General features: G+C 42.0%; 1 protein-coding gene across 14 annotated transcripts in view; it reads right to left on the bottom strand.

Annotated features, from left to right (window-relative positions):
* The window catches only part of COL23A1 (collagen type XXIII alpha 1 chain), a 415,005-nt gene that overhangs the window by 22,460 nt on the left and 369,803 nt on the right, over positions 1-22,742 (bottom strand). For 7 of the 14 annotated variants that reach the window (XM_048491177.1, XM_048491173.1, XM_048491176.1 and 4 more), the window contains 15 exons: positions 21,131-21,175; positions 20,765-20,827; positions 20,609-20,671; positions 20,446-20,508; positions 20,288-20,350; positions 20,134-20,196; positions 15,539-15,583; positions 12,420-12,497; positions 11,155-11,178; positions 8,635-8,688; positions 7,753-7,797; positions 6,828-6,917; positions 4,948-5,037; positions 1,606-1,656; positions 345-419 (listed from right to left, as the gene is read on the bottom strand). In XM_048491177.1, coding sequence (XP_048347134.1) covers positions 345-419; positions 1,606-1,656; positions 4,948-5,037; positions 6,828-6,917; positions 7,753-7,797; positions 8,635-8,688; positions 11,155-11,178; positions 12,420-12,497; positions 15,539-15,583; positions 20,134-20,196; positions 20,288-20,350; positions 20,446-20,508; positions 20,609-20,671; positions 20,765-20,827; positions 21,131-21,175 — 912 coding nt within the window. The remainder of the gene's footprint in view (positions 1-344; positions 420-1,605; positions 1,657-4,947; positions 5,038-6,827; positions 6,918-7,752; positions 7,798-8,634; positions 8,689-11,154; positions 11,179-12,419; positions 12,498-15,538; positions 15,584-20,133; positions 20,197-20,287; positions 20,351-20,445; positions 20,509-20,608; positions 20,672-20,764; positions 20,828-21,130; positions 21,176-22,742) is intronic. The other 7 variants (XM_048491175.1, XM_048491182.1, XM_048491179.1 and 4 more) reach the window with 7 other exon arrangements.

Raw genomic sequence — 22,742 nt, 5'->3', positions numbered from 1 at the left:
AATAACTCTTCTTCTGCTCAAAACCAATGAAGCTCTGGAACTACCTCAGGGAGTAATTTTCATAAAAACATGAGAAACATGTTGTAGATTTTGGGTCTCCAGAGCTTCAGCCACAAGTCTGTATTGATCTCCCGAAACAAGTATGATAAAAAAGAAAAAAAATGTAATATTGCTTGAACTCATGACATGGGTTTTTTTTACACCAGTTCAGTGATTTTCATTAGATTTGAATTCTAACACACTTGTGGAATTGGAATATGTCTCCCTGGGCAGACCCACAAGGACCCCAACCTGGAAAATATCACAGACACATTGAAAGTCTGAAAATAGTGTTTATGACTTACTGCAGGGCCCGATAGACCTGGTAAGCCTGGAGATCCTGGTAAACCTGGAGGTCCTGGTTCAGCTATGACCTGCACCTGTAAATTTCGTTATACAATAAAATGTCATGGCATAATACAGTCTATAGGAGATAAAAAATATTCAGTGTGCAGAGTGGGTTCTTTATTAAGAAAATAAAGTGATCAGATTAATAGAGGGAAGAAAAATTTAAAAGATCTCTTAAAAAGTTAAAGTTGCATTATAATAGGCATGGTCCACTTCACTTCAGGAACTACACTTATCTACAAAGATATCCTAATGATCCAATAAAAAGCTAGAAGGTAGTCATGACAGGAGGAATGTGTGGTCTGTGAAGATCTCCCATAGAGATCTATTGGAGATTCAGTCCTCCCACTCACCTCAATCCAAGTGACTTCTATTCAGCGAAGATGCTAAATGGGAACACAGGATATGTACATAGATTTATTCCCCCAACATCTTTTTTATACTATCTATGTGCAAGTTTGAATATGGGGAGAGAGGAAAAAGCATGCCTTCATTGAGCATATGGGAATCCTCATGGGCACTGTGCCCACAATGAACTGGATCATGCTCAACATGTTTAATCTATGCTATTTACAACTATCAGAAATTATAAAATCCAAAGTATCTAATCATCATTATTTAAATTTAGTGCATGGTATGGTCACTAAATGTTGGCCAGTTGTCTTGTTTTCATGGAACCACTTATAGTAGACTTTAAAAGTTCCTTTTTTAATGAACATATTTCGATGAACATAAAATAAAACTACCGGTATGTCTCTACAGAAGGAACAGAACAAATATATTGAGAAAGCTAGTCACAGCTTCTCGGAGCTCTCTCAGCCCCACCCACCTCAGGGTGTTTGTTGTGAGGGGGGAAGGGCAAGGAGATTGTAGGCCCCTTTGAGTCTCCTACAGGAGAGAAAGGGGGGATATAAATCCTAACTCTTCTTCTTCTTCTAAACTAGGAGGGCCAAACTAGATTTTCAGCTTTTCCAGACCTGGAAAGATCTCAGAGTGGAGTGGGCAAGACACAGCAAATTGCCCTCTCCCCTCCCCATCTACTAGCATCTTCCACTAACGGAGCGCCAGACCCAACTGCATGTTATATGTACCAATTTAACTGCAAAATACAGGAGCGACTTTTGCAACACAAATGCCTTAACTGAAAACACCTAAATGTGTCTATACATGCTTGTCAACTTTTTGAATTGATTTGACATTCAGGAATTGAAAACTTACAAGATCTGGTTCGCAAGGTGCACCACGTTCTCCTTTCGGTCCATCAATCCCCTATATAGTAAAAAAAGAAGAAATGAGGGTTATGAATGCATTGCTAGATAAAGAAATGAAAACTATCTCGCCCCTAGTCATAGGCCCTTTCCGCACGTGCGCTGAGTGGGGGTGCATCGGCATAAATTATGCCAATGCACCCCCCCCCCGGGACCGTTCACACAGACAGTCCCGGTTGGGGCGCAGGTAAAGGCACAGCCTTCGCTCAGGCTGAGCCTTCGCCAACCGGCTTACCTGCTCCTGCTGGCTGCCGTCACGTTGTGGAGGCCAGGGAACACGCCCCCTGGCTGCAGCGATGGCTCTGGAGATGGAGGCCAGGGGCGTGTCCCCTGGCCTCCACAATGCGATGGAAGCCAGCAGGAGTAGGTAAGCTGGTTGGGGAAGACGGGAGGGAAAATCTCGCCTTCCATCTGCTGCTGTTCTCATGGCAGCGGGTAGAAGGTGCCACTTTTGAAAAACCTCGCTCATGGAAACCTCACCCATACCAAAGCTGTGCAAACGCCTCCCCAGGGATGATGTTTTTGCCATCCCTGGGGCGCTGTATTCCGCCTGTGCAGAAACAGCCTTAGGTGCCTTACTTCAGTTCTTCCCTCACTAATTTTTAATGGGAATACCCTATGAAAGACTGAGCTCCTCATTGCTCCTATTTAATGGTAGCCACTGGAAAATAAAAAAAAACACTTATTTACTTGATAATGGAAGATTCTACCTGGGAAATGTGGCAGTCGGCCAACTTGTAGAACTGTTAGTGGCTATGTGTAATGTGTTTGATATGTCCTACATTGCATATAAAAAGACTGATTCATGCACACTGTTAATGTCATGAGAGTCATTTCTTGTGGTAAGATGTTGTGCATTGATAACTGGGATGCACCATGGTGGAAATAATCACACAAATCCTCCCCAGTCAATCATCACCATCCTTCCTGAGAAGGATTATTTATTTATTTATTTATTTACATTATGTCCACCTTTGTCACTGAGACTCAAGACAGATTACATGGTCAAGTCAATACAATCAACAGCTGGGGCATCCAATAAATAATGCAATAAGACTTGGATTTTAGAAATTTGAAAACAAACAGGAATTTACAATAGAGCTGAAATGACACTGAAATAAGGCATTCGCACTTACATATGACTTGCTAAACAATTCAGAAATTACCCAGTAGAAGCATGCTTATAGAAACAGACAGTACACAATAGTATAATTTACAGACCCCATTCCTTGTTCATATGACTCTGGTGTTCCGACCCATACCAAAGCTGTATAGGATCTCACCAAAAGGAAGTGGAGTCATTTGACAAACTGTATGTTTGAAAGGGTCTGAAATAGGGTTCCCAACCTGCAGGTGAGATCTCCTAGAATTATACCTGATCTCCAGGTTTCAGAGATCATTGCATGCTTTGGATGATGGATTCTATGGCATTATAATCTACTGAAGTCTCTCCTCTGGCCAGATGCTTTCTCTGACTCCATGGCCAAAATCTTCAGGAATTTCCTCATTCAGAGTTGGCAACCTGAATCTGAAGACATGCTTATCTACCATTTCAGGCACTCTGCTGTGTATATACCTCATGGCTGCCTGTGAATTAAGGCATCCATATTTATATGCACTATTGAAAGGTTGCTTTTATTTTGTTTTGAGTAGCTACTTTGGTATTCACTGCTTCCTGCATTAGTACTGCTAACAGAAAAGAGAAAATGCTAATTTGTTGACATCTGTAACGGAGTCCTTATATTCTGGGCAAGGGAGAGATATTATCCCACCACTAGCCACCAATTGTGTGGCCTACACTCAAGGTTCCCACTAAACTGACCAGTGGGGCTTCCTTTGCCACCCAAAATATCCCAGACTAGTGTTCAGGGATCTTCTTTTTACCCTGCTGCCACCATTAAAGAGAAGGAACTAGGAATCCCAAAACTGCTGCTGGCTGCCAATATAATAAAGGATCCCACCTCACATTTGCTCTTGGTCTGGGGGGAATGTCCTTCAGAGTCCCATATACAAAAATGGAGGGAACTCAAAATTGGCTGGGATTCTAGTCTCACAGACAGGCACTCTTCAATCGCTCACACACAAACGCAGACTGGCACGAGGGTAACTTGAACACAATGAATGAAATTTATTTTGAAAACAAAAGAAAGGCTTCTTAAACTGGCTCAGAGAGGTACTAACGCTTGATGGTTTCAGAGAGGTTCTTTTCACTTAAAAATTACAGAGCTTCAGATGTCACTTAGGTTTCACACACACACAGACACACGCAGGTGTCTCTTCAGGAATGATTTTGCTTTAGATCTACTAAATTTCTTCACAGACAGACACTAGTCCTTTCTGATCTACAACCCACTGAATACTCACACACATATTCTATGCCCAGTGAGATTCAGGCACACATATCCTCCCTCTCTCACACTAATCCCAATTTGGCTTCACTGCCTCTGGATCGGGCTTTTCCCAGACTGGTGTTACACAGGGGTAGGGCAGACTCTAGGTCTGGACAGTATTCACTGTCAAGCCACTGACTGGCGCATCACTTTGCACCCAACTCAGGGCCTAATCAAGCCTCCATAGCTTGTAGAGTAACTGGATTTCTCTAATCAAGCCTCCATAGTTTGTAGAGTAACTGGATTTCTGTCAGCTAACACTGCTGAGACAGAATCCTTCAGTTCAGATCTGCCAGACCACTCTCTGTCAAACTCTGGCTCTTCCTGAATCTCTCTCCCAATCTTGACTCAACTCTGACAGGCACTGCACTGTCTATTTATACTGCTAGCACTTTGGCTCCCCCGAACCCTGGCCATAGGCAACTGTGCCTCTGCTCGACCAATCAAGTGGGTTCTCTTGTATAGTGGAGCCTTCTGTATAACTCTGGCTGTCACTAAGGCCTTTTCATTAGGCCTTTCACACACACCAGCCCTTCAGTGTGGGCGCATCCACAGTCGGCCAACATCCTACATAGAATTGCAAGATAATGTGCTACTATTTTCACAAGTATTCACAGATCTTCCGTAGGCTCCTTGTGCTGTGTGCCTAGTCTCTCCTCTTTTGATTTAATTGTTCCCAACTTCATGTGAAAGAACAAGCAAGGTCACTGGCCTTTTTTTTGGCCTTATTTGCAAGTGAAGGAAGTTTAATTAATCCCCTCAGAGTGGTTCACTGAACCAAAATTCAGAAACCCTTGACACACAGTGTATACTTGTGGAAATGAATGTTTTCTAGAATGGAAGCAATCATTAGCAGTCATGACATAACCATAATGATGAATCTGTATTGAAGGCGGACATACCGGTGGACCAGACAAGCCCATTTCTCCTATCTCTCCTTTCGACCCCATTAATCCAGGGCTTCCTTGGTCTCCTTTCATTCCTTTAGGACCCTAAAATTTAAGCAAAACTTTTCATTAGCAGTATGTCTCCTGTTTTATTACCACAAATTGTTACCCTAACAGAGGAGCACATATATTCTGCATGTGCACTCAAACTATCTTTCAGAAGCTAGCCTTTCCCCAGGCCTCCCAAATTGCTCTTAAATCTGTAGCAAAAGGATCTGGGGAGATTAGTATGACAGCTGTTCAGAAGAGAAATCAGGGCAACATAGTACTTACTGTACATAAACACTGAGCCAGTTTCCTCTTTAAAAGCTCCTATAAACTGGAATAATGATTTGATAATACAGCCTTGCACATAAGACTAGAACATTTTCCAGCCCACAAGATGCCCACATGTGTAACTGAGGACCTTGAGAGTGGGTCTTGCCTCAAAAGAATCAATATGTACAATGGAAAGGTTGACAATAGCGGCACTAATTACAAGACTATTATGTATATTTTGTAGCTCCCTAACTAATAATCTGTGTCTATTCTGGGGTGCTGTGTGGTTTCCGGGCTATATGGCCGTGTTCTAGCAGCATTCTCTCCTGATGTTTCGTCTGCATCTGTAGCTGGCATCTTCAGAGGATCTGTATGCCAGCCACAGATGCAGGCAAAACGTCAGGAGAGAATGCTGCTAGAACATGGCCATACAGCCTGGAAACCACACAGCACCCCAGTGATTCTGGCCGTGAAAGCCTTCGACAATACATTGTATCTATTCTTCCTCCCCCTGCTCCCCACTCCCCACAACCTTCCTTGGCTGTGGAAATGCCATTTCAAGAAACTGTTTAAGTTCACCAACACATTCAAAGATCTAACATGTCAAATGTCAAAAGAAATCACTGGGCTGCTGTGATGTGTCAGGAATCTGGAGTGCCAAAGAATTCTGGCTTCCTCGAAGGCTTTCATTTTTTAATGGCTCCCAGTACTTTAAAAACTTACTTTAATGGCCTGGCTCCCAGTACTTAACAAATAGACTGATAACCCCACCCGCAATACAATGCAGTCAACCACACCTTTGCATAGCAAGTTCCACCCAAACACTTAATGATTGGTTCCCCACCCTGGGACATGGACAATATACCCCACTAAACTTTCCCTTCTCACTTAGACACAGTGTATAACAGACTTTTCTCTGTGATACACCTCTGAAGATCCCAGCCCTGTACAGATGCAGGTGAAACGTTAGGAACAAAATCCACAGACCACGGCCACAAGATCCACCAGACCACGGCCACACAGCACGGAAAACCCACCAGAACCAATTCTGGATTCCACTTATTAAAAAAAACCTGTGCAAATTCTAAGTATGATCTCTTAAAAAGAGAGTTACAAAATGAGAAAGGAGCAGATAGTAAGTTACTATATTGACAGTAAAGTGTCTGTGGGGAAACTGGCAAAGCACTTTCTGGATCTCAATCAGGATCCAACCTGCCAGTGAAGAGGGTTTATATTAACTGCTGTATAACACTGTATGCTACACAGGTGTTTGAAATGTTAGTGAATAGCAATCTGTAAGCTTTCTGTAAGCAGTCTGTAAGCTTTCTGGCTGGGTGTTCATGAGGTAGCTTTATCAAGCCTGATAAGAATCCCACACTTGTCAGGCCATCAGAAGGTGCTAAGATAATGATGGACATTTTGATGTAGATTGCCGCTGTTAGAGTCAACCTTCCCATACCCACTCTCTCCCTCAAGGATTTTCCATATTCGCTGGTTTAAATAAACTTCCATATTTATAACATGTACTGGTGGGAATCAGGATTTACTTAAAGTTATATACAAATATAAATGCATACTGGTAGACCAGTCATGCCAGCTTCTCCTATGTGTCCTTTATGCCCCATTGGCCCAGAGCTTCCTTGGTCTCCTTTTGATCCTTTATGACCCTGAAATTTAAGCAAAATAGATTAACGGGGTGATATATGTCTAATAACGTTTCAGCACTGCTTCCTGAGAGTATATTTGCTGAGAATCAAAGACTGATTATAATAATGTAATATAAATGAACAAAATCAAGTTAATATGGCAATTTAATTTTGAAGACATTGGAATAGCTGTTAAACATGTAGTCTTCAATCACAAATATACAGAATTATTCCTGATATAATAATGATTTTGATAGTCAGCGTGATTCTGATATGTAAACACTTATCCTGCACACAGTGATAAACATCCAAAATATTTTGTATATTTTTCTAGTCAGTAAATGAATTAATAATAAATATTTATCAGTGATATTTAAATTATCAAAATATCTTGGATGTTTAATAAAGACTCAGATGGGTAGGGTAATCTCCACTTCCTGTGTGAGAGATAGTAGGAGCAGAAACTTGCAACATAGCAGAGAAAGGAGCAAGAACTGCTATAAAAAGGTGCAGTACTCTACAGAAGGGCCTGTCACAAATCTTCTACTTAATCTCCCACACACTCCCATAATCCATATAAGGATTTTTTTTGGCAAAAACTCTGGCATGTACTTACATTTCAGCTGTGAAGAATATTTGGCATTCATGAATATTTTGTCTATTTGATGATATCTAACTAATAGTGTAATCCTAAGGAGAGTTACTCCAGTATAACCCCGGTCTAAGGAGATTTACAGAGCAATCTTTATTTAGACCTAGGTTTGAGTTCAGTATTTTAAACCACTTTAATAACTGCCTAGAAATTATTTCCTTTTACAAACTTCTGCCACATAATTTAATATCAAAATAAATATACCTTCTCACCATCAACCCCAGGTGGACCAGGTAACCCAAGCTCTCCCTATGCAAAAAATATGAACAGTTAATATAAAGAGTAAAGGATAATAAATATACCTAAAATCTGCCCAACAAAAATCATATTCATCAGAAGAACTGTCTATTCTTCTTGGACTAAACATCTGAGTCATCATCAATAGCATCAATAGTTTAAAGTGCATAAACAGCTTAGAGTAATTCAACAGAAACTGAAGTTACAACCGCAATCCTAAACAGAGTTATACTGTTCTGCATCCATTGAAGTTAATGGGCTTGAAAGAATGCAACTCTGCTTGGGACTGTCTTATTATCAATCAATAAAAATTTGTGTTGCTCCACATGAAATACTCTAAACTTGTAAAAATATAATAACTCATTACAAAATTTATTCCTAACTGAACATCATTGAGACTAAATGACATGAAGTCCAACCTTTAAATTCTGAATAAAAGTGTTCCAGGAACTAAAAAAACAAGATTTCATACATTAAAAGAAAAAAAAACCCCTACTAGACTCATGCTTCTCCAGAATAACGCACGGAATCTTTGTCACAGTCTCGAAGGTTCTAGAGTTATGACTTCTTGTAAACTAAAAGTACTTAACTGAACTTAATTCATACCACTGAAGAAGTTACAATGAGAAATAAGACATATTAGTTGCTGCAATATTTTATAATCTAATAATTCACCTTTTGTTGCTCTTTGAAAATTTAAATTCACTATCCACAACTCTGATCACCATTATGCTTCAAGAATAAATACCATTAATTTTAAAAATTACATATGAACTAACTGCAGTGCCACTGCATTCAGTAGATGGTACAGAGCAAAATATGATTTGAATATAGAGAATGAAATCCAACCTTCGGTCCTGGGGAACCTTGAGGGCCTGGTGGCCCTTGAGGACCTGGTGGCCCCTAGAACAAAAGAGAATAAGTTGTTTGTGCATTGCTGTTTAAAGTCTAGACTGAATTGCTGAAATAACAATGTATCATCTCATTCTCTAATGATCAAACAGCACTATTTTTAAACACATAAAAATGGCAGGAACAATTCGGTATTAATAAATCATAACATAATTCTATCTTAACAATGCAAAGAAGTAGCCAGGATCTCTATGATCCTCTCCAGCTTTCTCCATTCATCTTTACAGAAGCTGTCAGAACTTGCACCAATCAAAACCTGACTCACTCGGCTACTTCTCAAATGATGGAGTATGTAGCCAGGATCCAATTGTGAAAAACACCCTCATGATTTGCAAACATTTTTCTCTCTTTCTCACAATACTAGAACCAGGGGGCATTCATTGAAAATGCTGGGGGGAAGAATTAGGACTAATAAAAGGAAACACTTCTTCACGCAACGTGTGATTGGTGTTTGGAATATGCTGCCACAGGAGGTGGTGATGGCCACTAACCTTTATAGCTTTAAAAGGGGCTTGGACAGATTTATGGAGGAGAAGTCGATTATGGCTATCAATCTTGATCCTCTTTGATCTGATATTGCAAATGCCTTAACAGACCAGGTGATCGGGAGCAACAGCCGCAGAAGGCCATTGCGTTCACATCCTACATGTGAGCTCCCAAAGGCACCTGGTGGGCCACTGCGAGTAGCAGAGAGCTGGACTAGATGGACCTTGGTCTGATCCAGCTGGCTTGTTCTTATGTTCTTATGTTCTTAAACCAAGAATAAGTCAGGTATAAATGTTCACATCCCAAGCCCCAAATTGTAAGTGTATGGCTTCTGTTTCCCATAACAGACATTTGGGACCTGAACAAAGAGAACATCCCTTGGTAGCTCCATTATCTCAATACAACAGCAATAGGTGTAATCTGTCTCTCACAGATTTCAGTGGAAGAGTTAAACATGTGCTCAAATCATGCCCAGAGAGTTTACAAAGAATATACATTATTGCAGCATCAGTTTTGAGATTTAATAAGCCAGTGGAACTGTGCAACAAAGCAAGTAATACATTAATGGTTTCATCATCAGTATCACTTGATATACATCGATCATGTTGCAAAGGACACACGCTCAGGCATTATCAGTCATTATTTCAATAAAAACCAAACATCTGGCAAAAATCACTAAAGATCTTACACCCAGAAAGTGCAGCTCAGAATTACCTTGGCCGCCATTGCTGCCTGGGCAGGGAGAGGGGGAGGCTCGGCGTCGGCGTCCAGCCCAGCAGGTGGGGTGTGACAGATTAGTGTTCAAAATGGTTAATTTTAAAAAGTGCAGTTCAGTCAGAGCAGGAGCATCAAGAGCTCCACCTGACTGACCAGCTGAGATGCAGTAGTCAGGAGTCACAGAGGTGGTGTGCTCACTTTTATAAAAGCAGATAGAGCCTGTCAGATTGGGAGATTGGGTGACACAGAGATTGAGCCTGTCACAGAGAGGGTGAGACACATATCATGTCAGTCCTCAGATCCAGTCAGTTTGAGATCGTGTCCAGTGCCAGAGTGTGCCAGAGAGACAGAAAGAGAATGGCTAGGTGGTCAGAGTTCTCTAAGGAATCTTAGAGAATGAGAGGAAAGATTCTTGTTTTCATCAGAGGCCAGGAGGCCAGGTGTTGGTAGGACAAGAGGGATACTTATTTCATGGGGACACTCCTAAGGCCACACAGAGGACTTGGCTATTGTCCCATTAGGAGACCATACCTAGATATTGGGATCAGAGAGTTCATCAGGGTGTGTTAGCTTAACTGGCAGAGCTTACTCTGTCCCAAGCCAGAATGAAACCCTTTGGAGTAAAGGATGGATGCTTTACGAAAGTGTTCAGAACTGTGTTGAAAGGTTTACCCTTAACAGAGATACCTGTGCATATATGAAGGATAACTTGAAACTGAAAAAGTCATTTAACTGAAATTATCTGTAACATCAAAGTACTATCTGCCTAAAGAACAATAAATGCTTAAAAATATCTCTGTAACCCCTAATGGAGAAGAAATCAGTCTGTAAATAAATTCTTGTTTTGTTTACTGTTAAAAGCTTCTCAGAGTTCCAGTTTCCCTCAAAAAGGTGGCAGCTTATGATTCTTGACAGGATTTTGTCTAAAAGGCTTGTGTGTGCATGGGTGGGGCATGCATAGGCTAACAGCAGCTGTCAACTGAACCCCAACACACTCCCCCCTGCTGGGCCTCTGTCTCTGTCAGGGAGTGGAGCGTGTTGCACTGGGCCATTCTGCTGCCAGTGTGAGCATGAGATGTAGGTAGAGGGGTGGGGCTGCGGCTTTATAAAGGCAGGCTGTGCTTTCCCGTGCCTCTCTTCCACTCGAGTTACAACGGCTAAATATCTTACACCCAGAAATCCAAAGCACCCAAGTCACATGCTAGGCCATCCCAACAAACCAATTCAAGCAGGCATCTGGCATACAGCAATTACCGTCAATCTGAGTTTCCCTGTACCCTGTTATAAAACAATTAGGGTGGTTTTGAAATGCATCTGGAATGGAATATTTATGTTGTTCAACTGTTTTGACATTAGCTAAAACAGCAGGATTAATACACTTCTCAACCAAAAAAGAATACCATATAGACCATTCTTTTTAAAGGAAAAGTGACTGAATGTCTCCCCACCCAAACTACTATAAGTTTCTTGATAGTCTTCATTCATAGACAGAAGTTACAAATTGTTACAGAACAACTACCTAATAGTTTCATTTGTGAGTCACTTGGAGGTGCTGTTTATCCACATAATGCAAACAATTGTGTAAAAATACAGGCAGCCATAACTGAACCAGACCTGATTCTTTCTCGAAAGGTCCCTGGTTCTTTCCAGATATCTCTAAATTTGCCTGCAGTTTGTGTTAGCTGCTGCTAGAGACAGTTTGGTTGTCAGTACAGGGAACAGTGAAGTTTCTTTCTTCCACTAGTGCTCACTCATTAGGAACCAACACAGGGATCAAGATATGGAGGTATAAAAACAATTGTACTGGTCTGGTGCAGGCAAAACAGAAGATACTATATTTGAACCTCACTTCTTTACAGAACCACTGTAATACCATTCTGTCTCCACCATCAAGGCCCTTTGCCACTGATTGTCCTTTACTGCTAACAAGTGAATAGCAAGATTAGTGCACAAGTGCAGTTCCTGTTTATGCATGTACATGGATTCTTTAGACCCTGACGAACCCTCCCAGCTCAAGTTGGCTATATGCAAAACTTGCTGATCCTGGCTGTTGTGGAAATTGGTCAGCCAGAATCAGCAATGTACTGTCAAAGGCTTTCATGGCCGGAATGAACTGGCTGTTGTGGGTTTTCCAGGCTGTGTAGCCGTGGTCTGGTAGATTTTGCTCTCAACGTTTTGCCTGCATCTGTGGTTTAGCCTGTTCAGAGGCATGTAACAAGATGTGTTTCACTCTGTGACACAGTGTGGAGTGATTCTATGGTGAAGTACATATTTGTCCACCTCATAGGGGAGAGGGGGATGGTGCACATTTGCATGTGTCTAAGAAACACATCTTGCTACAATATACCTCTAAAGATGCCAGCCCCAGATGTGGGCAAAATGTTAGGAGTAAAAACTACCAGACCACAGCCCAGAAAACCCACAAAAGCCAGTTCATTCTGGCCATGAAAGTATTTGACAATACATTGCTGATTCTGATTGATAAATCCCCTCTATCACATTATAGCATAAAAAATTACCTTGAGAGCTTCCAAGATTCTACCATCATAATCAATTACTACAGTATCACCCTGTTCACCTTTCAGGCCTGGAGGGCCCTGCAAAAAGAAAAGAAAAGAAAGTTAGGTAATCATGCAGTGCTTTGCTGATCAGTCTTGATACTTGTTATCCACGGTAGGAAAACCCATGCAACACCTACACCACAACAGTCCCACTTAGTTCCATAACATCCATATCACAAGATGTCAGAGTCCCACTGTAAACCACATTGGTCAGGCTACAGCTAGATTACTTTGTGCAATACTGGTGGCCCCATTTCAAAAAGGATGTGGACAAAATGGAGAAATGCAGAAGACAGTGACAAGGACAATCAGCCAGGTTTGAAGGCCAAGCCCTATGATGATAGACTGAGGGACTTGGGAATGGAGAATAGGAAGCTGAGTGGGGACATAATTGCTCTCTTTAAGTATTTGAAAGACTGTTACTTAGAAGAGGTTAGGGAGCTATTCCTGTTGGTAGCAGAGAATAGGACTCACAATAATGGGTTTAAATTGTAGGGAGAAAGGTATTGACTAGATACTAGGACTTTTAAAAACAGTACGATTAGTTCAGCAGTGGAATTGACTGCCTAGGGAAGTGGTGAGCTCCTCCTCACTGGCAGTTTTCTTGCAGTGGCTGAACATACACTTGTCAGATGCTTTAATCCTGCATTGAGCAGGGGGTTGGACTAGATCAGGGGTCAGCAACCTTTACCACCCAAAGAGCCATTTGGACCTGTTTTCCACGGCCCCAAAAATCTACCGAGCCCGAGAGATTTGGCCCCTCCATACACCTTTCCTTCCAGCACTGGGAGGCGGAGGCACCAGGCAGGGAAACCCCCTCTGTCTGACGAAGCAGGCAGCTGCCTGCTCCGTGGGGCAGAGGGGGGTTGGCAGCCGCGGCCTGCCCTGTGCTGCCGTCTCTCGCACTGCGGGAGGCAGTGGCGCCGGGCAGGGAAACCCCCTCTGTCTGACGAAGCAGGCAGCCACCTGCTCTGTGGAGCAGAGGGGGGATGGCGGCTGTGGGGATGGCAGAGGGGAGATGGCGGCTGCTCTGGAGGGAAACGCCCACACTACCCTCCGACCTCCAGGGTTCGGAGGGCAGCATGGGTGTGGCCCTGCAGCCCTCCAGAGCAGCACTGGAAGGAGAGGTGAGTAAGGGGATGCGAAAAGCGGCACCCTCATGCATGGACCCGCCTCCAGTTCGGCCCCTCCACTCACCTTTCCTTTCAGGGCTACTCTGGAGGGGTGGAGGGACACGCCCACGCTACCCTCCAACCTCCAGGCCATGTGGAGCCGTAGTATAAGGCTGAAAGAGCCACATGCGGCTCCAGAGCCGCGGGTTGCAGACTCCTGGACTAGATGGCTTCTATGGCTCCTTCCAACTAAATCACTAGAATTGTATCCAGATAGGTGATATGAGAGTTGTTTCTCTAGTATGATTTGTTTGTGTTTTTTATAATCTGCCTTTCTCACAGGGACTCAAGGCAGATTACATATAGTGAGTTAGTACAACCATCAAAACAGGACATCCAGCAATTAATGCTTTAAGATTTTAGAAGTCTGGAACCACTAGAAAGAACTGAAGCACAGCATAAGTATTCACATGAAGCTGAACAGAAATGATATAAGTAGGATCCTAGTTTCGGTAAGCTACACACAGCAGTATAGATCACAGTCTCTAATTGTTCATCCAAGCAAGTTTGTAAAACCATTCTGTGCAATGAAACCCTATTAATTGCACAGAATAGTTCAGTTTTACATAATTTTCAGAAAGCCAGGAGAGTGGGAGTTTTCCTGTGCTCTTTGGGCAGGGCATTTCACAAGGCAGGGGCCACAACAGAGAAAGCATGTGTACAGGCAGTAGTTGATTTTGTCCATTTGTAGGTTGCAGAAGACCCTGCTGACTTGAGTGAAGCTGTTGAGGCAGAGCATGAGGAGAGAAAAGGTCCTACAAATAAGAGGCCATGAAGCGCTTTGTATGCGATAGTCAGCACCTTAAATTGAGCCAGGTAAAAGCTGGGCAGCTAATGGAGCATCTGCAGAATGGGTGTAATATGCATGCTCTGCCTAGCTCCCAATAATAGCTGAGCTGCTGCCTTCTGGAACAGTTGGTGTTTCTCAGTTGCTTTTGAGGGGAGAACAATGTATAATGCATTTCAGTAGACTAGTGTCAATGTTACTATAGAGTGGATCCAGGGGGCCAGGTCAGATGTATCAAGGTAAGGGTCCATCTTACAGGCAAGGCTGAGTTGGAAGAAAGCCTTTGTTTGCAGCTGTATTAACTTGCTTTTCCAGTAAAAAAGCTGGATCCATTATGACCCAAAGGTTTTAACTGAGTCAGCAAAGGGCAGTTGAACTCTATCCAAAGTGGGGAGAACAAAGTTCTTCAAAGACCTTCATCCTCCCATCTAACATTGCTTTTGTCTTTTCAGGGGCCCCTTCCGCACATGCAAAATAATGCGTTTTCAAACCACTGTCACAACTGTTTGCAAGTGGATTTTTCTATTCCGCACAGCTTCAAAGAGCACCGAAAGCAGTTTGAAAGTGCATTATTCTGCGTGTGCGGAATGAGCCAGGGTTTAGTATCAATTTGTTCACTGTTAGCCAGTTAGCCATCATGGCCAAGTAACAATTCAGGACCTCTACCATTTCACCCGCAGATTTGGATAAGGATATATACAGCTGAGAATCATCAGCATATTGATGAACAACCAACTCCAAAGCTAGGAGTGATTTGTCCTAAGGGCTTTATATAGAGATTGAAAAGTATAAGGAATAGAATTGCTCCCTGGGAATTCTTGGTGTTCAACCAACTGAAACCACCTCAGTATGAAAGGTAAAGATCAGTCACACAAACTGCCACTAAGGTATCTCAACAGCCTGTCAAAGAGCCATCACTAGTATCCATCCCCAACTGTATATCCACAAACAAAAGTTAAAAAGAAAACAGATTCTCACTAAACACTCTTCTACTGAATTTTAACATGGCTGTCAATTTTATATGGCTCTCAGTACCATCCCAATGACATTAAACTAATAATGTTGCTTAATGACTGAGTATCAACTTCAGCAAGTTAAAGAATTAAAGAAATCCATACTCTTGGCCCAATGTGTCCATCTGCTCCCATTTCACCAGGTTCACCCTAAAACCAAACAGTATTTATTATTTTAAAGTATTAATTCAGTGACAGTAATATCAATATTCAATGTGTCTTGATGTGCACAACACAATAGCAGCAGTTTCAAAGACTTAAAACAATTTAGCTACACCAGCCAAATCAGATAGAAGGCACTAAAATCTCCTGCAGACAGTTGGAACCCTTCTAACATTACAAACAACCCATTGCTAAAAAGCCAAGACACTTTTAAACTATTATGAAATTATTATGACAAATATCAAAACCAAACAAACAACCTCCCCAAAAGCCAACCACCCAACAACAGCCTGGCACGTTAACATTACAAATCAAGATTATCATCGCATTTTGAAAGGAGAGCTCTTGAGAACATTCTCATGCATAAAAAAACCATGGTCCACTAAAATTTATGATTTATGGTTGGATGCAAATTTCATGAAGCACAGACTAATGCTGATTTAAAAAATGGCAACTTGGTTAAATTGCTTTGCATAAACAAAGCTATTTCCCCTTTTTCGCTATAATTTGCTGATTTCTTGGCTAAAGGTCATGGGCAGCAATTGAATCAGTAACAAAATGTCACTCTTAGTGTGAAGACAGATGTAAAAGTGAATGAGTATTCACACCCGGATTTTTGTTTTCATTACATGAAGTCACTAACAAGCATGCCAGTGAACTGAATACTGGTTCAAGGAATCTGTCTTGCTGCTCCCCTATTCACCTACCACAATCTCCACTTTCTCTTTCACTGGAGAAAATTAACAAAGAATACAGGGAGGCTAGCATAGTGAAACAGTGTTCAGTTTTCTGGCATGCTAATCTGTCAGTTCAGTTATGAAGCTGGACTCATGGTGTAATTCATGGACATGCTGAGATTTCATTGCTTATATTGCATAGAATATGAAGCCATCAATGTAGAATTAGAAATGCATCATTCTGAAAACCATGCCAATATCACACTAACAATGTCCCTTTCTCCAAGTATTTGCAAGCAAAGCAATGGTTTACACCCTGGAGTCCAGAAGGGGGAGGGAGAGCAGACATAAAGCGTGGAATAGGGCCCCTTCATTACAATGTATCCTGGAATAATACTCTAGAAGAAGCAACAGTTATTCTAGGATAAAAACAGGGCTAATGTCCACTTTGGGGGTTATCCTGCAGATAACTCAGGGACAGCGCTCCCACAGTAAAGCAAACTATGGGGATGGTGAGTGGGTCTGATTTATAATATTTATGTTTAAAAGCTTTCATAGCGTCCCTATAAGTAGATGCTCTGCAAGGAAGAGATTTGCAATGCAAAGCGCAACTGTTAACAGCATGTATCAGAAACACTTTGAGTAACTGGAAAGTTAAAATTCTAAAGTGCTAGCTATTGTGTGGTTTACTGTATTCAATATGCAAATGGTAAAACTGACTAAAAACAGTTAAATTTGTATTTTCCCTCAAAGGTTCATTCTTCAGTTCTAATGCTTTTCTGACTGAACTGGGTGGCAGAGTCCTTGCCCAGAGCACTACAAACACTTGGGCCACATGTTAAAAGTCTTTGACAACTTCTGTATCCCAAGCAGATGCCATGGATTCAAGTCTGTGGGACAGGGGGAATGGAGGACAGTTATCTGGCTCTTTGATGTATGCTGGGTGAGTGATAACAATCCCAGTACACTGCCAGTTTCCCCACATTGTACTTGAAAAGTCTTCTAACCAACAGGATTGAACTGTCTGCCAATAGTGAACTGACTGACAGACCCTTAGCTCCTTATTCTCAGCTGGTGGACAGAAGGTGAGCTGCCCTGGCCAGTGCTCCCAACCATACAGGGGTTCTGATGAAGCGACACATGGTCTCACCCTAGCAACATACTCCTTTGTTGCTTGGCCATAACTCTGGTTGCATTTGAGCAGAACTCGGTTTGAATCCATGTCATGTACTACTGACCAATCTCCTAGGTGTGGATGGTTTGCCCCTCCCTTGAGACCTACATCTTTATGAATCTTCTCATAATCCATGATCTGCCAGGTAGAAAACAAGGTTGTCACAGAGACAGCCTTTTTAACAGTTGCCCTAATGTTGTGAAACTCACTGCTATCTGATGTCTGCTTCTCCTTTTTTGGTTCCTCATAGGGGCTGGCTATGATGACACTTTTTTATTTGATATTGGATTGTGAGATGTGAAACATTTTATGCTGCTGCTTGTGCTGCTGCTCATGATTTCATGATGCTTTATGATTTCATGGTTTAATTGTTTTAATATTTGTCGTAATCTGTACAAAGGTATATAAGTCTTGGGTGTTACAAGATACCCAACCTCCTGAACAGCTCTGATGTTCTCGTTTGTGAGACTGTTGCAAATTTTATACTGGAAATTAGTAATTTTAACTGTGTTTTTAAATCTTGTTTTACTTTAAAATTTTGTCCTGTTTTGTATGCCAATTAAGGCTTGTTGTTGTTGTATACAAGTCTTGTAAAACACTACGAGTGAATACATAAAACATTAATACACTGCTATACTGTGAACTCAAAGCAGTATGATAATAAAATTTGATAAACCAAATTCATTCAATGCATAAAACACGAGGGAACCAAGAATCCAAAAACAAATGCAAAGTATAATCCAGATTAATATCCTCTGAAAAACTAGTGTTCCATCCTTTCTGAAAACAAAAAACCCAACATTTTCAAAACAGTTTCTAGATGAAGATTGTACAGTTTGAGTTCCCAGCAGATGACATGGTGTTAGATGATGCTGTCCTTACCTGTTGCAGCAGCACATCCACCAAGGCCTGCTGCTCCCCTGGTCTTATGTGGCACTGTGAGCTTCCCTTGAGAATATTTAGAGTTGCCAGCCTCCAGGTGGGACCAAAAGATCCCCTGGAATTACAACTGATCTTTGGTCCCCCTAGCAAAAATGGCTGCTTTGAGAATGGACTCAATGGTATTATATCCCACTGAAAGTCTCTCCAAAACCCAATCTTTCCAGCTCTATCCCAAAATGCCATACCTACATGTGCCAGACATTCACTCTTTCCAAGCTAGAAATTCATTCCACTATATCAGTAGGTGTGAGTGGTTACACTGTAGTGACGAAAAGGCACTCTAAGCACCCACAGGTATATTTTCTTTATTCTGCAATGTGATTTCATTCTTGGCTCAAATTGATTTAGAATCCTCAGAGAGGACTACTTTTTCCTGTAATCAATGGCGTAGCGCCAAAGGGACAGGGGGATGGCGCACCAGGTGCGGGTCAGTGCGGGTGAAGTTGTTTTGGGGCATGGCGGGAGCATTCCAGGGCATGGCGGGGGTGGAGGCATGGCAGTGGCACAGGGCACACGCATGCCCCGGGTGCAGTTCCCCCTCGCTACAGCTCTGCCTGTCATGAAAGATGGCTGCCTTGATATTAGGTCCTGATAGTCTTTTGGTCTTCTTCACTGTACATCTTTCTTATTGTGAGAAGTTTTATATATAAGCATTAGGCTTTCTTCATCCTTTAAGCTTCATGCCAGATGTTGGAGAAGATGAGGACAATCAACTAGCAGTGGCTATTAATTAGTGAGTGAAATAATTCTGCACATGCTCAGAAGCTCACTTACCTTTTAAGCAAGATGGATTGCAAGGAATTATTAGCAAATACCAGACTGAGGAAGGTGGGACACTGGTCCCCCCCCACCCCCCCAGTTCTATGGCTTATGGTAATCATGAGGCAAATAAGATGGTCAGCCCCGTTCAAGAGGCTGTCCGCCTGTCTGAGGTGCTGCAGCTGCACTGGGCCACTGCTCCCATGGAGGTTTCCCGATGGCATGGGTAGGCTCAAAAAATGAAAAAGTTTCCTTGCTGCCGAGAAGCCCCCATTGGGCTGAAGGGACTGATGCCACCTTTTTGGTGGCGTAAGTCCGAACCCTGGTTGCTGGCATAACGTGGGCAATAGATGGGAGGAAGCTGACTAATGTCAGCTCCTACCCCGGCCTATCCCTGCTATGCTGGCGGCAGTGGTGGCAAAGGCCCTGGGATGCTGCCGAGGCATGTGGCACAGTGTCCCACCACTGGGGAGCAGCACAGCAGCCACACACCAGTGAACTTGTCTCTCCACCAGGGCAACAGACCCAAGGACGGCAAATTCATTGGTGTAGTGCAGTGCTGCTCCCACAAGAAGATTCAGCCCCTACCTTTGGATGGGGCTGTAAAACTAGTATACATTTCACTCAGATTCTTTGCCTTGTAACTTTGTCCCCACTGACATTCAGTGGGATAGTAGAAAAACAAGAAAGAAAAGGGGAAAGATAAAAAGAGTCTGGAAATTAGGTGGATTCAGTTGCCTGCACATTTAATGAAAGAAATTCAAGGAAAATTCCTAAGCAAGGATTTTACTGCTCTTGGCACTAGTGAGTATGTACCTACCTGTGCCCCTGGAAGCCCATCCATGCCTTTCTCCCCCTTTGACCCAATACCTCCTTGTTCTCCCTATAGCAGTTAAAAGAAGTTAAATGAGAGAAGTTCAAAGAAAGGTCCTAAGCAGGGATTTCACCATTGTTAGTACTAGTGAGTACTATCTCACATTACCCACCTGTGGCCCTGGAAGCCCATCTATGCCTCTTTCCCCCTTTGGGCCAATGCTTCCATGTTCACCCTGTAGCAAAAGACGTTTAATGAAAAAAGTTCAAGGAAAGTTTTTAAGCAGGGGTTTCATTACTCTCACTACTGGTGAGCAGGATACCTACCTGTGGCCCTGGATGCCCATCTATGCCTTTCTCTCCCTTTGGCCCAACAGTTCCTTGTTCTCCCTACAGCAGTTAAAAGAAGTTTAATGGAAGAAATTCGAAGAAATTTCCCAAGCAAGGATTTTACTACTGTTAGTACTAGTAAGCGTGATACGTACCTGTAGGCCTGGAAGCCCATCTACACCTTTCTCCCCCTTTGGGCCAACACTTCCTTGTTTTCCCTGTGATAGTTGAAAGAGGTTAAAGAAGCAAGGTCCAAAGAAATCCTTTAGTATCTTGAGAAGTACTTCGACTCTTAATATTAGTCTTTAAGATACTTACTTGAGGTCCTAGAAGCCCATCTATGCCTTTCTCTCCCTTGGGACCAATACTTCCTTGTTCTCCCTATAGCAGTTGGAAAAGGTTCAGGAAAAGAGGTTCAAGAAAAACTCACAGCTCCTTTTACTGATCAGAACACTGTGTTCCATAGATGCTTACCCGTGGCCCTGGAAGTCCATCTGTACCTTTTTCTCCCTTAGGCCCAACATTTCCTTGTTCTCCCTGAAAGTAGCACAAATCACAATGCAGTATCTTAAATGCTTAAAAGTTACATTTTAATAGCTGTAAACAATCAGTTCTAGATTATCAGTATTGTATTTAGAATGTATTTAGAATCTCTACTGAATACTATAAATAAGCCAAACACAATTTTGTGGGGATCTTCTTGCTTTTGTTTTTTGAATTGTTTGTATCCTAATAAATTTCTGTTTTTAATTCATTGATTAAAAATATTTGACTGATTCCGCCGTAGTGCTTTGCAGAATGTTAAAAAAAATACAGACACAATAAAAATTAAAAGTTTACCTTTAGCCCTTGAATCCCTGGTTCCCCTGGGATTCCAGCATGACCCTGATGAAACAGAATATACATTGGTGACATTGACATACAAAAGTGCATTATATTAGCTAAGGACAATGGTGAGAGCTCAGCTAGGCAATCTGCAAGCCAACACTCCCCAAAAGCCGAACGAGTAGAACTAGTTCTAAGTTAGAATTTGGGGCAGACTTCTACAGATTTTTTAAATCACTAAAACAAGAGTTAAATACCTGATCAGTTAGGTCAGTGCTGCTTGGTTTGCAAGAGCCAATGTGGGATAGTGGTTAAGAGATAGACTCTAATCTGGAGAACTGGGTTTGATTCCCTACTCTTCCACATGAGCGGTGGATTCTTATCCAAATTTGTTTTCCCACTCCTACACTCCTGCTAGGTCACCTTAAAATAGTCACAGTTCTTTAGCCCCGCCTACCTCACAAGGTGTCTGTTGTGGGGACAGCAAGGAAAAGGAGCTTGTAAGCCCCTTTGAGTCTCCTTACAGGAGAGTAAGAGGGGATATAAAGCCCAAACTCTTCTTCTTCTTCTCTTCTTCAATGTATCAAAATCAAGGAGACATTGCTCCTGTCAGTGAAAAGTAATAAAATGTAATGTGTTTATGAAATCTTGAAGCCATATGTTGTGTGTGGTTCTAAGAGAGTAGTGTGTGTTAGTCATACAGTGCCTTCCATCTTGGCCACAAATACTTGGTGGCCTTTATAAGGTCCATTAAGGCAGTAAGATCTTTAACTAGCTAACACAGTCCAACAAACCACACATGCATCTGTACACACTCAGCTGCCTTGGGGAAATTTGGCACTGAGATTCACTTCTTGGAGAGCCATGCCATATTTCAGCAAACCACTTCATGTGGAATAGTCCTGGGGACACAATAACGAGGAAAGATAAATATTTCATCCAGTATATCCATGGATATAATAAGTAGTTTGTAGAAATGACTCATGTGAGAATGGCTGTGGATTTCCCCCCCTTTGCCGTAGTCTTGCAAATGATTGCTGGGAAACAGGGCCCATAAGTAACTATGGTCCAGATCAGACATAGTTTACTTCATGGAAACAGACTTCAAAAAGGTGCTACAAAATATGTGTATTTATGGGTTTGCAATTTTATCCTAAACAGGAAACTGGAGCATGGCTGTTAACGATAAGACATTTTGGAGGTCATTAATTCATAGGACTGCCATAAGTTGGGAGTGACTTGACAGCACTTAACACATGCACACACCAATTTACTTCAATGCACTTCAAATCGTATAACTGTGCTTAGGATGATACTCCCACAGTTGCTATGCCTTGTACCTGATACATTTCAACTGAACTGTTTCCTTCTCTCTGAGAAAGAGTATCTGTATACATGAAATAATTCAAGCACAAGGTGTGCCAATTTTGGTGTTTTGTAATTTTGTGTGTGTGGCTCTCACGCACATTCACATATCACAAATGCAAATGTAGTGATCCTTCTATCTAAAAAAAGGTGGAAGAATCATAGAAGTGAAGTTATTATTCCTGCAAATATAGATGAAAATCACAGAGTGGGAGTTACATGCTTCCTGCTTTTTCATTGTACATATAATATTTCCAGTTTA

This window comes from Sphaerodactylus townsendi, linkage group LG03 (assembly GCF_021028975.2).
Source record: "Sphaerodactylus townsendi isolate TG3544 linkage group LG03, MPM_Stown_v2.3, whole genome shotgun sequence".
Classification (NCBI taxonomy): domain Eukaryota; kingdom Metazoa; phylum Chordata; class Lepidosauria; order Squamata; family Sphaerodactylidae; genus Sphaerodactylus; species Sphaerodactylus townsendi.
This window is presented reverse-complemented; position numbering and strand designations above follow the sequence as displayed.